Raw genomic sequence first — 13,764 nt, 5'->3', positions numbered from 1 at the left:
ATTTATAATACAATTACATAAAGAAGTTAAAATATCTGACAGTCTACATTTTAATTTCTTGAATAAATTTCAGTTATACTGTGTGTTGTATTTATAATATATTTATGTAAACAAATAATAAAAATATAATTATTAAATTACTTAACTAATTTTATTTTGTTATATTATTTATTTTTTATAAAATGAATAAAAATTTCATTAGACGTAAAAATAAAGCAATTGGTTTATTTTAGAAATATATATACAGGTATATTATATATACAGGTAACCCCCGTATAACACGGCACTTCTATAGCATGGATTCACTCTAACACGGTTCGAGAATTGGTACCATCCCCCGTATAACACGGTACTTTTATAGCATGGATTCACTCTGACACGGTTCGAGAATTGGGTAAAACCCTCGTACAACAGGAAATGTAATAAATTTTTACATATTTAACTAATAATAGTTCACGAAAATTATTATTTTCGTGAACTATTAGTACTTAAGTATGTAAATTTTCTCTTCTCGCCTTCTATCGATACAGATGGTCCTTCTCGAAACTTGTTTCAATGTTGCCAGATCGCGACGCTTCTGCTTCTGATGTTGCCGAATGTTTTTCCCTTATTCCATACTTGCTTTATTCTTCATAAGTGCTTAGCACCATATAAGGAAATTTATAAAGACCTTTTAACTAGAAGCAAGCAATCTAAAATTACATACATTTTGCAAAAGGTAAAGCATGGATCTGAAGATAATGCAGAAAAATGCTCAGAGGATAAGGATAACTTGCCAAAAAGAAAACGCTCTCGGTTAATTAATAGTGTTTTTAGTGATGACGAAGAAAACATTGTTTAATTTATATTAATATGTATCACTTAAAAAATTTTAATGAAGATATTTATCTTAATTATGAAAATATACTAGCATGTTTTTTAATTTTTGGAACCTAACCCTCCTTTTCGTATTAGTTCTTTGTTTCGTATAACACGGCAATTTTTTGGAACGTAACTACCGTGTTATACGGAGGTTACCTGTATTTCAAATTGTCAAGAAAAACAAACTTTTAATAATAATATCAAAATTCAAAAGAATTTGTAAGAAATATTAAATTTAAAAAGATTGCTTTTATCATATAAATTTCTTAATTTAAAAATCATCAAAGTTGACTTTAGCTTTCAAACTGACTTCAGAATGTCTGAGCCAAATCATATTTTCTTTTTCATTATTAATATTGCTTCAATCATTAAAGAACAGTCATTTCATAATCTAATTTTTACTATATCTCATAAAAATCAGATAACAAAACTGTCTTTAACACAAACAATATAGTTGTTCAATTCCACTTTAAATTCTTTTGTTTCTGCAATTTAAATTCTCTCATTTATTTTAAGTAAAGAAACATGGAAATTTTGTTATTTGTAAAATATTTCAAACTGAACCATCATACTCCACAGAAAAAATTTATCTCCTAACCACAAGGCTTGACTTATACTATATTCAATATCTATAACTTAATTATATACAGCGGAACCTGTTTAAAACAATATGTGACAGTAGTAGCCACAGTTTTCTATTTTGACAAGCTTGTTTTTAGAGATCTTATGTTTTTATTAAATGCTAAAGAAAACATTCTTCTGAATATAGCATTGTCATTTGATCCACTTACAAATGGGACAGGAGCTTTTGTTTACAGAATAATAAAAAATTAGCAGTGGGGTCAGTACTAGCTTTACTGATAATATCCCACTAACTAAATGAAGTTCCCTTATCCTGACCTTGAACACAACACTTCTTTCTCCAATTACAAACCAGATATCAATCTGTGAAATACAAGATTATTTATAGCAAAGTGAAATTTGATATGATTATTTTATTGCTTTATCAAATCAAATTACAAAAAAAAAAATATATACATTTTCTTCAATTCACAAGTTTTGTACATCATTAGAAAGAAGACTAAATGAGAGAATAAAAGATATAATCATAGTTTCCGATGCAATGCTGATGATTTCACAATTTCAGATTAAATAATGGCTTCTTAAAGTCACTATGAGACAGAACAAAGGCAGTCAACCTCATGTGACACACTTGGAGAGTCACATGGCATCTATGAGATGCCATAGTGTACACTTTTTCAACATTTCTTATATTTAAAATTTCATTTAAAAAATCTTTAGTAGTTTCTACCTTCCCAACTTTATAACTGGAGGACATGCACTCTGTACTTTTTTACATCCACAAATACTTCTAAAGAAACAAAAACACTACCTCTGTGAGATTCAACAAATCCTTTCATAATGCAAAAATTGCAGATGAGTTCATTTGTAGCTATAAACTTTTTCCTTTGTTTTAATACATTTTTAAAATGAAATGACTAAGTAATTTATTACTACTTCTTAATGAACTAATAGAAACCAGTCCCAATGTCCACTTCTAAGAAGATGTATGATGTTACATTCTGCAGGTGTTTCTCAGACAACCAGATATGGGATTAATTTAAGCACTATGTTATAAATTAATTTTTCGATTTTCAAATGAAACCTAAAATGATTTGAAACATGTGCTACATGATACAATAATAATTTAAAATAAGTTTATTCTTATGAAAATACTACTACTAATATTTTAATTTATTTTCTATTCTTGCATTGATGCACAACAAAAATCAAAAGTGACAGTGTGAGCAAAATTTCAATCAGTTATGAATGAGATCACTGCATTGCTGTGACAGCATGACTTTTTATGCATCACATTGTTTCATGGACAACAAAAATATAAAAGTAAATTTTGATAACACAAATTGTTCAAATTGTAAAATTTTTGTTCATTTCATGATGGTGTTACTCATCTATTGTGACAAATGAATTTATTTAATAACAATCCAATAAATTTTTAAATTATAAAGCTAGTAATTTATGCAGTTGACATCATGTGGTAAACTGCCAAATTTTTGATGGTCCATGCATTATTTCTCATATAGAAAACAATCTTGGTTAAGTAATCAGAGAAAAATGTTGATACTTTCTGTAATATTTCAAGTGATAGTAATTTTTGAAATAAAATAATTGATTTTTTATGACACAAAAAAGACAAAATGTGGAAATTAAAGATATAATTTTAGTTTCTGATGCAATGCCAATAATTTCACAATTTTGGAATAAAAACTGGTGTTGCTTTTCCTAAGTTGAGTCATGTGGTGCCCAACAGACACCATGTGATTCAACTTAGGAAAAGCAAAATGCATGCCATCACATCACTGATACTGAGCTGATGGTGTGAGGTGGAAGAGAATGAAATGCAGCATTTAATGACATATTACAATGACATATATTCACAAGTAAACTGATAATATTAAGCATCAAAGGTAACAGAAAGGTCATTCCAAACTATGCTCATTACATGTTCCCTAATATGGGCAAACTTTTAAACATATTCCTGTGGTGCAAATGGTAGCAGTGCCAACACCAAAACATGATGTCTCAGGTTCCCTGCATTCTAAACCATCATATTATACCAAAAAGGCTGCAGAAGAACAAAAGAAAGAGAAAAATCTGAGTCTGAAATGGAAGGTGACAAGTACACAAAGCACAAGAGACAGTCATCATTCAATGCTGATTCTTTCCACATGATAAATGCCAGTGAGGACCATATTCTATTTCCAGATGACAAGCTGGACAATGTGCATGTTTTTCACCATGAAATATTCCACCAACCAGAATGGTGATGACTAGCTATGATGCCATATGTGTTTCAGGTGGCATCACCAACTGTGTGATGCAGCCAGGAAAGAAAATCTCACAAAATACATTTGTATGCTTTGTTTTGATGATTAGACAATTGGTTTATTTCTGTTTGCCTATATTTATATAGTTTGTACAGTGAAATAATAGACATGAGTCAGTCTGAGCTGGAAGGGTCTAAGGCATCATATTTGTTGCCATTTTCACATTTTTACCACAAAAACATTGTGCACTTGCCATTACCACATGCACCTGTCTACAGTACATGGCCCAACAGTTATTACTTCTTTTCAGCTATGTTTACTTTCTATATTGCATTATCTACATGAATGCAAAATATTTAGGGTAGGTGGAATGTGGTACAGTTGCTCTATTTTCATCTTTTACTCTTTGGTATTTAATTAAATTTCTTGCTGTTTATGATTTTTGTTTTGTTTTCTTATATATGATCCAAATTCATCACTTAAACAATTATTTCATACATTAATGTGAATGCATCATCATATTAAAACTGCATAATATTTATTCCAATTATTAATTTCATGTACAATGGGGACAACATTCATAAAGCTTGCCTTTATTGTTTTTCACCATTTGGAACTGCCTATCAAACATTCATTTTCTAGCAACGCCCATGGATTTTTTTATGAATTCTTACTGTACTCTGTGTTGTATGTTTTTTTTTCCTTGGAAAGTACTTGTGCAAAAAAGTGTAGTGCATGCCCTGCAGGTTAAAAAGTTAGAAAAACAAAAATTTTTTCAGACTTTTTTATAAAATTTTAAATATAAGAAATGAAAAATATGTGCTGTAGCATCTCACATACATCATGTCAGTTAGTAAGGATTAATGTAGAAAAGTTGAAAAAAATGTAAAAACCAATATTTAGTAATGCTTCTCTAATATAGATGTCCTCTAACTTATCTTTTCTTCCAATCTGTTTCGTGTTTCAGAAAGATGTTGAAAGCAGTGAAATGTATTTATGGGGAAACTCAATATTCATAAAACTTTAATTATATTTAATACTACAAATACATTATTATATCTCTAACTGCATTATTAATTAATAAACTCCATCATACCTTTAAAATGCAGTCTATTTTGAACAGTTACCGAACGTTTTCGGTCTAATTAATAGACCTTCTTCAGGATCGAATGTAAAGAATTTCAACTTGCCAAACGGTAATTTGAAAATTCCAAAAAAAATTCCAAAAAATTCCAAAAAAATTCCAATTCCAAAAAATAATTCCAAAATTCCAAAAAATTCCAAATTCCAAAAAAAACCTTTTTTTTGGAATTACCGTTTGGCAAGTTGAAATTCTTTACATTCGATCCTGAAGAAGGTCTATTAATTAGACCGAAAACGTTCGGTAACTGTTCAAAATAGACTGCATTTTAAAGGTATGATGGAGTTTATATTTTATAAATACTTTATTGATATGTTCCTTTGTATTGGATATTATAAAACATTAAATTTGCTAAAAATCCTTCATTTTATTTATTAATAAAGTATTTTAAAATTATTTAATTTAAAATTTAACTATAATCTTACTTTCATAACTGAAAAATACAGTAATACCCCGAACTTACGCTATAGGTGGGACTGAGCGATAACCGCATAAGTTGAATTCGCGTAAGTCGGGGTATAATTTCGCAATTTGTGTAAAATTCAAGTCGGATGTATGTAAGCTAATAAATGTTCTCGTTAATCTCATCTTGTCTTTTGATTCGTTCACGGTTACAAAAAATCACCACATAGAGTCTCTCAAGTCTCCATAGATATAACAAACACAGAAATAAATAACACAAAATAAATTGTAGCTATATGTCGATTCTGCACTACACGTCCGAACATGTAATCTGAACAATAGTATGGGGGAAATGAGTAATCAAGGGTTGCATGGCGCTCAAATAAAAGACAAATCCACAAGATTTGAAAATCACGTAACTCTGGGTAGCGTAAGTCGAGGTATTACTGTAATTATCAAAAAACTGAAACATTACTTTATTATATTTAATATCAATAATAACTATTTATTTTCATTATTGGAAAAAAAAATTAAAGTAGACCTCATTTAATCTAATACAAATGCAATAAGACTTACTTGTATTAATCTTTTGATATCAATAGATTTCTCTAACATGTTACGCAAATATCTGTTTATTGCCATATAATCATTTAGTCGTAATATATCATTTTCAAAAATTTTCAAAAGAGCTAAAGAGAAACGAAATAAAACCTAAAAAATTGAATAAATAAAACTTTAAATTTTGAATGATTTAATTAATTTAATGAAACTTAATAATTATAAATCAAACAAACCTTGCTACTTTCATATAAAAAAACATCCCATATTCTCAAATATATTTCAACAGGAACATTATCCACAAATATTGTAAGAAACCAATTGAAAGTAAACAGTGATAAATCAATGTTATACTGATCCAAATGATTATATAACCGAGGAAGTTTTTCTGATACCAAGTCTTTCAAAACTCTCTGGAAATATTTAAAATATTAATATAATGAAATATTTTAAAATAGCAAATAAATAAATACAGTAAACTTCCATTAACTTGGACTAATAGGAACTAAATGTCTGAGTTAACACAGTGTTTTCTCCAGTGATATGGTAAAAATGAGAACATGAATATATAGTACAGTAATTTATTACAATTAGCTCTATACAAAAGTTTTATTGACACTACAAGAAATGAGATCAAAAAATTTTTTGACAGTACAGTGTATAGAGATGTACAGTCTTTAGTAACTGATTGACTACAGTAATATAATGTACAGTATTATTGACTTCCAAATATCAAAACTCATTAATTATAGGCTTAATTTTTCTATTGTTAAGAAATTTTAAATTACTGTTTCAAAAAAATTTATATGCGTTATCAAGTGTTTATTATAATGAAATATTACAATAAATTTTTATTGTAATATCATATAGAATTCAATGTAAATTCAATATAAAATAAAGAATTTTCTAATACTTTGTCACTTCAATATCATTTTCATAACATAATACTCAATGAACATTTTATTAAATTTTTCTATTTACTTATGGCAATAGTAAAAGATTAAAGTGAAAAAATATATCATAATAAAATGATCTTATTTTTATGAATATTTATCTTTTAGAAAAATAAGATTATTTCATCATGATCTTATTTTTCTGTTTAGTTCTTCCCTGACAACATCAGCAAAAGTCCTGCTAGCAAAATTGATGCTGAAAAAATCTTTGGTGTGTGTATAATATGCAATATAAAAAAATTTAAATTTATTTAAATCTTTAACAGTAAGAAATAATAACTCAATATTGAATTTCAGATGACCAATAAATCTTTAAGAAAGCCAAAAACTGTTTATACCAAAACATATTTGAGAAAGACATGTCATCTTAACAAATTAAACTTAATTCTAGGTTCTTTAGAGTATGGAGTAAACGTACATTGTTTTAGCAATGTACTCATAAACAAGATGTTTTACAGTTATATGTTTGAAAAATAAATGTTCTAATTACATTTAAATTTTTTCTTACATTAATTATGTTTTGACCTCATATTACATATAGCTCAACATTATAAAAACAAATGCCATTATTATTTATAATCTTACTTCTCCTCTTAATTTTTACTAAACATGCTCTTTTCTGTTCTTTTTTTTCAATTCTTTCCACATTTGATATAACTTTTCCGTATTACTGTAACTCACAATGGTCAAACATACGGTTTTAAATATTTTTCTACACAAACAAAGTTTTATGTTCTTTGCAATAATGAAACAAATGTAAGTTTGAATCTTTGGTGAGAAAATGACATTTCTTGAAAACAGCTTGGTGTGAATAAGTTTTTGGGTTTCTTGAAGTTCTAAAATTCATTTAAATATTTATCACAGCTTTATTAAAAATTAGAAATTCATAACTTTGAACTCATAAATTATGTAAATGCCTGTCTGCCTGGGCTGTATCATGAAATTGTCCTTTTGTCTACTATTTTCCATTCAGTCATTATACAATAAAACTGAAATGTAAAACTGATGTACCTGCTATGTAAATTTTAATTTTGTTACAAAAGTAGATTATATAAAGTTAAAACTGTTTTATTTAATTATATGTAAATTGATGGCGATTGTATTTATAAACACTTTTAATAAAGCTGTGATAAATATTTAAATGAATTTTAGAACTTCAAGAAATGTCATTTTCCTTTGGCAGGTAACTGAAAACCAGTTTCAATTACCTGCAGTTTAAAAAATTACTGTACTAAAAAATGTAGTTTTAAATAATTAAAATGCATATATTATATTATAAATTAATTCTATTATTTATCTTTTTCTTTCTATTAAATATTTTTGTTTTACATTTTATATATTCAAATCATTTTATTTATCACTTGTTACCAAATACAAATAATATATTTTTCCTATATGTAATCACAAAAATTTAGTGTGTGACCTTAAAATTAAACACTTAAAGAATAAGACTTAATAAAAGCTTTCTTATTAATTTGCTATTTAATATATTTTATATTTAGGATACTTGATTTAAAATGTTAGAACTGTTTTGTAATTACAAAAATATCAATTTTAAACACATGTAAAGAAGAAAAACTATTACAGTAGAGCGTCGATTATCCGAAAGTCAATCATCCGAAAGAATTCCAGTAGGCAAATTTAAATTTTCGCCAGTGCTGTGGCGCTGCAATCTTTGGCTATGTCTTGGGCTACTCAAATATTTTACGTTTTTGATACTAAATTAACTTCTGAAGTATAATTTTTTATTGTTTTTATATTTTTCAATATATTTATTTTGTTCATACAAAATAAAAAAATAATTTTTAACAGTACAATAGTCTTCGTTAGGCTTAACATCGACGAAAATTCAACACAAAGCGACACGCAACAGAGAAAAATGTTAAGATGGGATAAATTAATCTTTTTTTTCGTACATAATCGGTTATCCGAAACATCGATCTTCCAAATTGTCTCCAATTGATTTGGATAATCGACACTCTACTGTATTATAAAATCTTAATGTAAATTCTGTAAAATTATCAGTTTTGTCTATAAATCAAATTATTGAATTATTATATATATATGCATAAAATAATTTCTTAAATTTATTTCATCTACTTTAGTTATATATTGACTATGTAAATCTTACTTGATCAACTTGAGATGCTATTAGTGTTTTGCTGTAATAGTCAGCAGGCATAATATATTCTAGAATAGCAACAAGACACCAAAATGCATCTTCTTCTTCCATAAATAATAGAGCTATAGCTGCTAATCGATTTATACCCTAGTTAAAATAAAATTGTCTATGTTAAAGCATCACTAAAAAGAAGCAGCTTTAATAAAAATATGTAATTAAACTAAAATGTCTGTACATTCTAGGATTTTTGCATGAATAAAATATATTCAAAAAAGATCTTTCATATCTTTTACTGATGAAAGTATCATATGACATGATAAGAAATTCTTCAGCAGTCTTAATGATGAATACTTTAAAAATGCTAGCATAATAATGAAGAGGCTATTTCATTTAATTTTTACTTCATTCTTAAAAATTTGTTCAATCAATACAGTAGTAATTATAATTTTTGCTGCATCCTGAATGTTCACGTATTCTTTTATACTGATTTCCTATATGCGCTCCTTAGACAGAAAGAAATAAGATTTTGATACATGTAAAATGATGATGTTTTATTAAGATCTAATTTAACTTTTCATTCTTTACCAGACAAATAATCTATCATCATATCAACTTTTAGTATGTATACAGGAATAATCTTTTTCTATCAGCTTGATGATTTTAGGCCTTTGACTTTAATTTAAAACTCAGAATAACTTTTGGATGTGATAACAGTTGCTGTACACATACCTGACAATAACCAATGGCTGGATTATGTCTACTATAAGCAAGCAATACTCTCCGTAACCGAGGTACTCCACTAGAGTCAAGATTTTCATAATGCCTATTATTGGGTAATGTTCTTAGCAAATCCAGTTCAATCTTAAATAAAATTAAAATTTTCAGATGAATTTTTTAGTGAATATAAATTAATTGTAAATACTTAATATTAAGTTTTAATAATAAATATATATGCAAACATAGCAGCAGTATTTTAAAAATACATATGAAATTAAATAAATATCATTTTATACAATTTTATAACAGTGTTCAATTTTCAAGAATAGTAATTACTTTGTCTTAGAATATAAAAAATTTGTTATGCACAAAAGAAAAAAACATTTCAAGCAGAATAGTTACTGTCCTGATGAACATTTCTTCATTCTTAAGATTTCAAATTTAGTTTAATATTTTTAAACTGGTAGCAAAAAAATTTTCACTATTCAACAATTTACCTTCATTGTTTAAAATCAATACAAGTGGAGGAAGAGACCAAGAAAGAGTTGCAATCCACAGTTATATAGCAACACAAGATTTTTACTTATTGTTAATAATCAGGTGAAAATCAGCTTACAAGCAATCTCTAAATAAATTTTTTCTCAATCTCAAAAATGCTTTATGCATTATTGAGGATTAAAAAAAAAAAAAAAATGCTTTTGTACTAAGGTCAGACTGTCATAAAACCATTGTGTTACAGATCAAATTTATGTCTAGGATTATATATCTACTGTAGTTATAGATGTAACAATGAAAGCTAAAAATTGTATTGAAATATTAGAAAATAAATTGATATAATACAAAGTCATCTTTAGGGATATCTAAAAGACAAATATTTTAAGAAAAAAGTTCTATGTCATTGTGTACTCACTATTCAAAATAAAGTGCGATTAAAATTATTATAAGATGAAAAATGTCTGGATATCATCTTGACCTCAATTCTACTAACAATTTGTGATTTAAGTATAAGTAAAATTTTAAAGAAAAGACCAGCTATGAACATGGATTGGTATAGTATTTCCTTTTTATACAAATCATTACTAAAAAATTACCTTTTAGATTAGTGTATTCAGTGCCAGATGGTATACATTTATGAAAGCAAATGGTTGGTCAAAAAAATTGCTGCTAACAGTAAAATATTTTAATAAATTTATAAAATTTACAAACAATAAAATAACTGGTAAAACTTAACTTGTTAAATATTTCAAATAATCAAACATTCAATTATATACTTGTTATCTACTATAATAAAATTTTTTTGTAACAGATCTAAACCTTTACTTGAAATATTTAAAACAAAAGAATAGAACTGAAACTATCAGAAAACTATTATAATAGATTAAGTAACAATAGAAAGTATCATTATATTATAATTATACATTTTCATATATATTTTAACAAGTAGAAAATTATAAATAATAATTTTCTACTTGTTAATATATTATTTTAAATAGTATTCTTATAATTGATAGTATTAAATACTTAATCTAAATTAAGTATTTAATACTATCAAAATTAAAGATATGAACTTTTCAAAAACAATTAAAAATAAATTAACCTGTTTTGCAGCAGGATCTAGCCTATTGAGATTTGCAGTTGCACAAAGAAGGTTTTCATAATAATCAGGACAACATTGTGACCTAAACTGACCAACTCTCATATCAATACATCTAAAAAGAAATATAAATAAACATGATGTTAAAGCAGAATTTTTAAAAAATATCTATTAAAAATAATAATTGTGAATTTTCAATTTTATCAATATTTCTTAACCTAATAAATAGGCTAAAAATTAAAGATATTTTTTATGCATCATTTCAATACATATGCTAAATGCAGAAATTAGTAAAAAGTTACTTAAAAAAAATATAAATATACACACAATTTTGTTTTATGATTTTCATCTAACATGGTCTAGAAAAGTCAATTCTCTTTTTACACAACTTATGAATCATTTTTTAAAAAAGTTCTTAGAATTTTTAAAACAAAATTTGTATGATTAATTATACATTTATTAAATTTTACAGGTAAGTAAGTTACAATTGTTTCACCTCTGATTTTTTAATTAAAATTTAAATATTTTGTTAAACACATCTTATTGTATTAATTGATTTATCACATTATTTTTACTGGTCTAGAACTAATATTCTGGTTTACCATAAGAATAGTATTTTTTTTTTACATGGATATTTCAGTAACATATCTACCATGTAAAAACAGACTTTTCTATTATTTTTTTATCATTAATTATTATTAGTATTAAAAATTTAATAACATATTTTAATAATGGTATTATTATTTTAAAAATCTTTTTAAATGCGTTTTTACTTTTTAAAGTTAATTAACATAAATATAAAAAACAATAAACATAAAAATTAAACTCTAAAAAAGTTAACACTACAAGAACATTTTTTTTTATTGTTAAGGATATGGTTAAAGATTATTATTATTTATTTTCATTAAATAGTGAAAACATTTTAATTTTTATCAAACTTATGTTAAAACTTCAGTAATTGTACAGTCTACTATAAAAATTTGTAATCAACTTAAAATAAAATAATTATAAATTACAATTGAACAACACAAACATCTAGCAAAAAGAATAAACTTTACTACAGACAAATGCTGGTATTATTGTAGTTATTCTATTGGAGTACTAACCCAGTTTTCATTGATTGGCTTTAATTATAAATTACTTTTATTCATCAAAAATTAACAAAAATGTCAAAAGTTATTGTCATATGCTAATAATACACTTTACATATTACTTTTAATTTTTCATAATATTTATAAAAACAAATGAAAACAAGTAAAATGGCAAAACCGTATTTTGGAACAAGACTATGTCTATGAGACTCACTACTAAGCGGAATCACTTTGATGCTCAAGGCGGGACTCGTTCTCATTCTCCAATCTTCTTTGGTATTGCTGCTTTTGGGCATGATTGTTCAAACTTTGCCGCCCATGACCACGAGATCGTCCAAGATGCATTTTCGATAAAATTAACCTATCCAATTTTAAAATTTCTCTCCATTGCGTGTCGGCCCGGGTTGAATTTTTGTCAACGTATAACAAAAATTTCCCGTTTTTGAAAAAAATAATTGTAGTTATTGTATCGTCCAAAATTATTTTTATTTTGCACAAACAATATACAGTTTAACGTCATTGGATGTAATGACAACCCTAATATAATGTCAAATTTTTATCAGTCCCATGATTTTACTATACTAGATAATGTTAAAAAAAAACCCACTTGTAACGACATAAAACCATTTTAACGTCATATTTGAAGCACTCCCAAATTTACAAAATTAGATTACAAATTTTATTTAACATAGAAGAAACTACATGTTCAGTCCTAAGGTCAGAGTTCACTTGTTAGAATGACTGTGGATGGTACTCTCCCCCACCTAACTTCAGTGGAGTGAGGTGCCTGTTTTGCCTGTTTGTAGAAGAGGATCGCCATTTTGTATTTTATTTTGACTCGGTTCTCGATCTCCTGACTACCTACAAGTCTGAATTTTTTTATGCACAAATGATTTGGGCACCTAATACTCTGTGCCAAATATCAATTCTCAACATGTACTCCTTCATACCTCTATGCTGGTAACAAAAAATGGCAGTAAGATTTTATAGACAAGACATAGTCTTGTCTATAAATAAAGATATTAAATAGTTGTCTTCATGTTTGATATATCAAATAGAAAGTGATTGTGATATTTAGAAAAGCTTGATATATCAAAATTCCCAAATAATAGCAATCAAATTGTCAAATAATACTTTTCTTAACTTTATAGTAATTTCCAAGTATGAAATAAAGTTTTACTTCTTTAAATCTATAGTTTGTTTATATAAAACTAAAATATTTATATTTCTGATGTAAATCTATTATCTATCTACATTATGAGCATTACCTTTCTATGCATACTGAATACAATTTCAAGACTGATTATTATAATTACCTTTTCCAGATTTTTCCTCTATATTCTTGAGGAATTCCAGAACGAATTAACATTTTAAGTTCAAGACTTCTCGGTAAATCTTTAGTATTAACATTAGCCATAAAGTTGTCCCATTTCACTCGCCACGAAAGTATTTCTGAATCCTATTAAAATTAAATAA

The 13,764-nt window shown here is 26.4% G+C and overlaps 1 protein-coding gene across 1 annotated transcript in view; it reads right to left on the bottom strand.

The window, feature by feature from the left end:
- Positions 1-5,784: 5,784 nt before the first annotated feature.
- LOC111628414 (TBC1 domain family member 2B-like) overlaps positions 5,785-13,764 on the bottom strand; it is a 39,539-nt gene continuing 31,559 nt past the window's right edge. Inside the window, exons 12-17 of the mRNA XM_023372188.1 lie at positions 13,605-13,747; positions 11,201-11,312; positions 9,616-9,747; positions 8,896-9,033; positions 6,048-6,224; positions 5,785-5,964 (exon numbers count right to left, since the gene is read on the bottom strand). Of these exons, the coding sequence (XP_023227956.1) occupies positions 5,800-5,964; positions 6,048-6,224; positions 8,896-9,033; positions 9,616-9,747; positions 11,201-11,312; positions 13,605-13,747 (867 nt within the window). The 3' untranslated portion in view covers positions 5,785-5,799. The remainder of the gene's footprint in view (positions 5,965-6,047; positions 6,225-8,895; positions 9,034-9,615; positions 9,748-11,200; positions 11,313-13,604; positions 13,748-13,764) is intronic.

The sequence above is a fragment of the Centruroides sculpturatus genome, unplaced genomic scaffold (genome assembly GCF_000671375.1).
Source record: "Centruroides sculpturatus isolate CEXI.00-Female unplaced genomic scaffold, Cexi_2.0 scaffold510, whole genome shotgun sequence".
Taxonomy (NCBI): domain Eukaryota; kingdom Metazoa; phylum Arthropoda; class Arachnida; order Scorpiones; family Buthidae; genus Centruroides; species Centruroides sculpturatus.
Note: the sequence above shows the minus strand (reverse complement) of the source record. Positions and strands in the feature narration are given on the sequence as shown.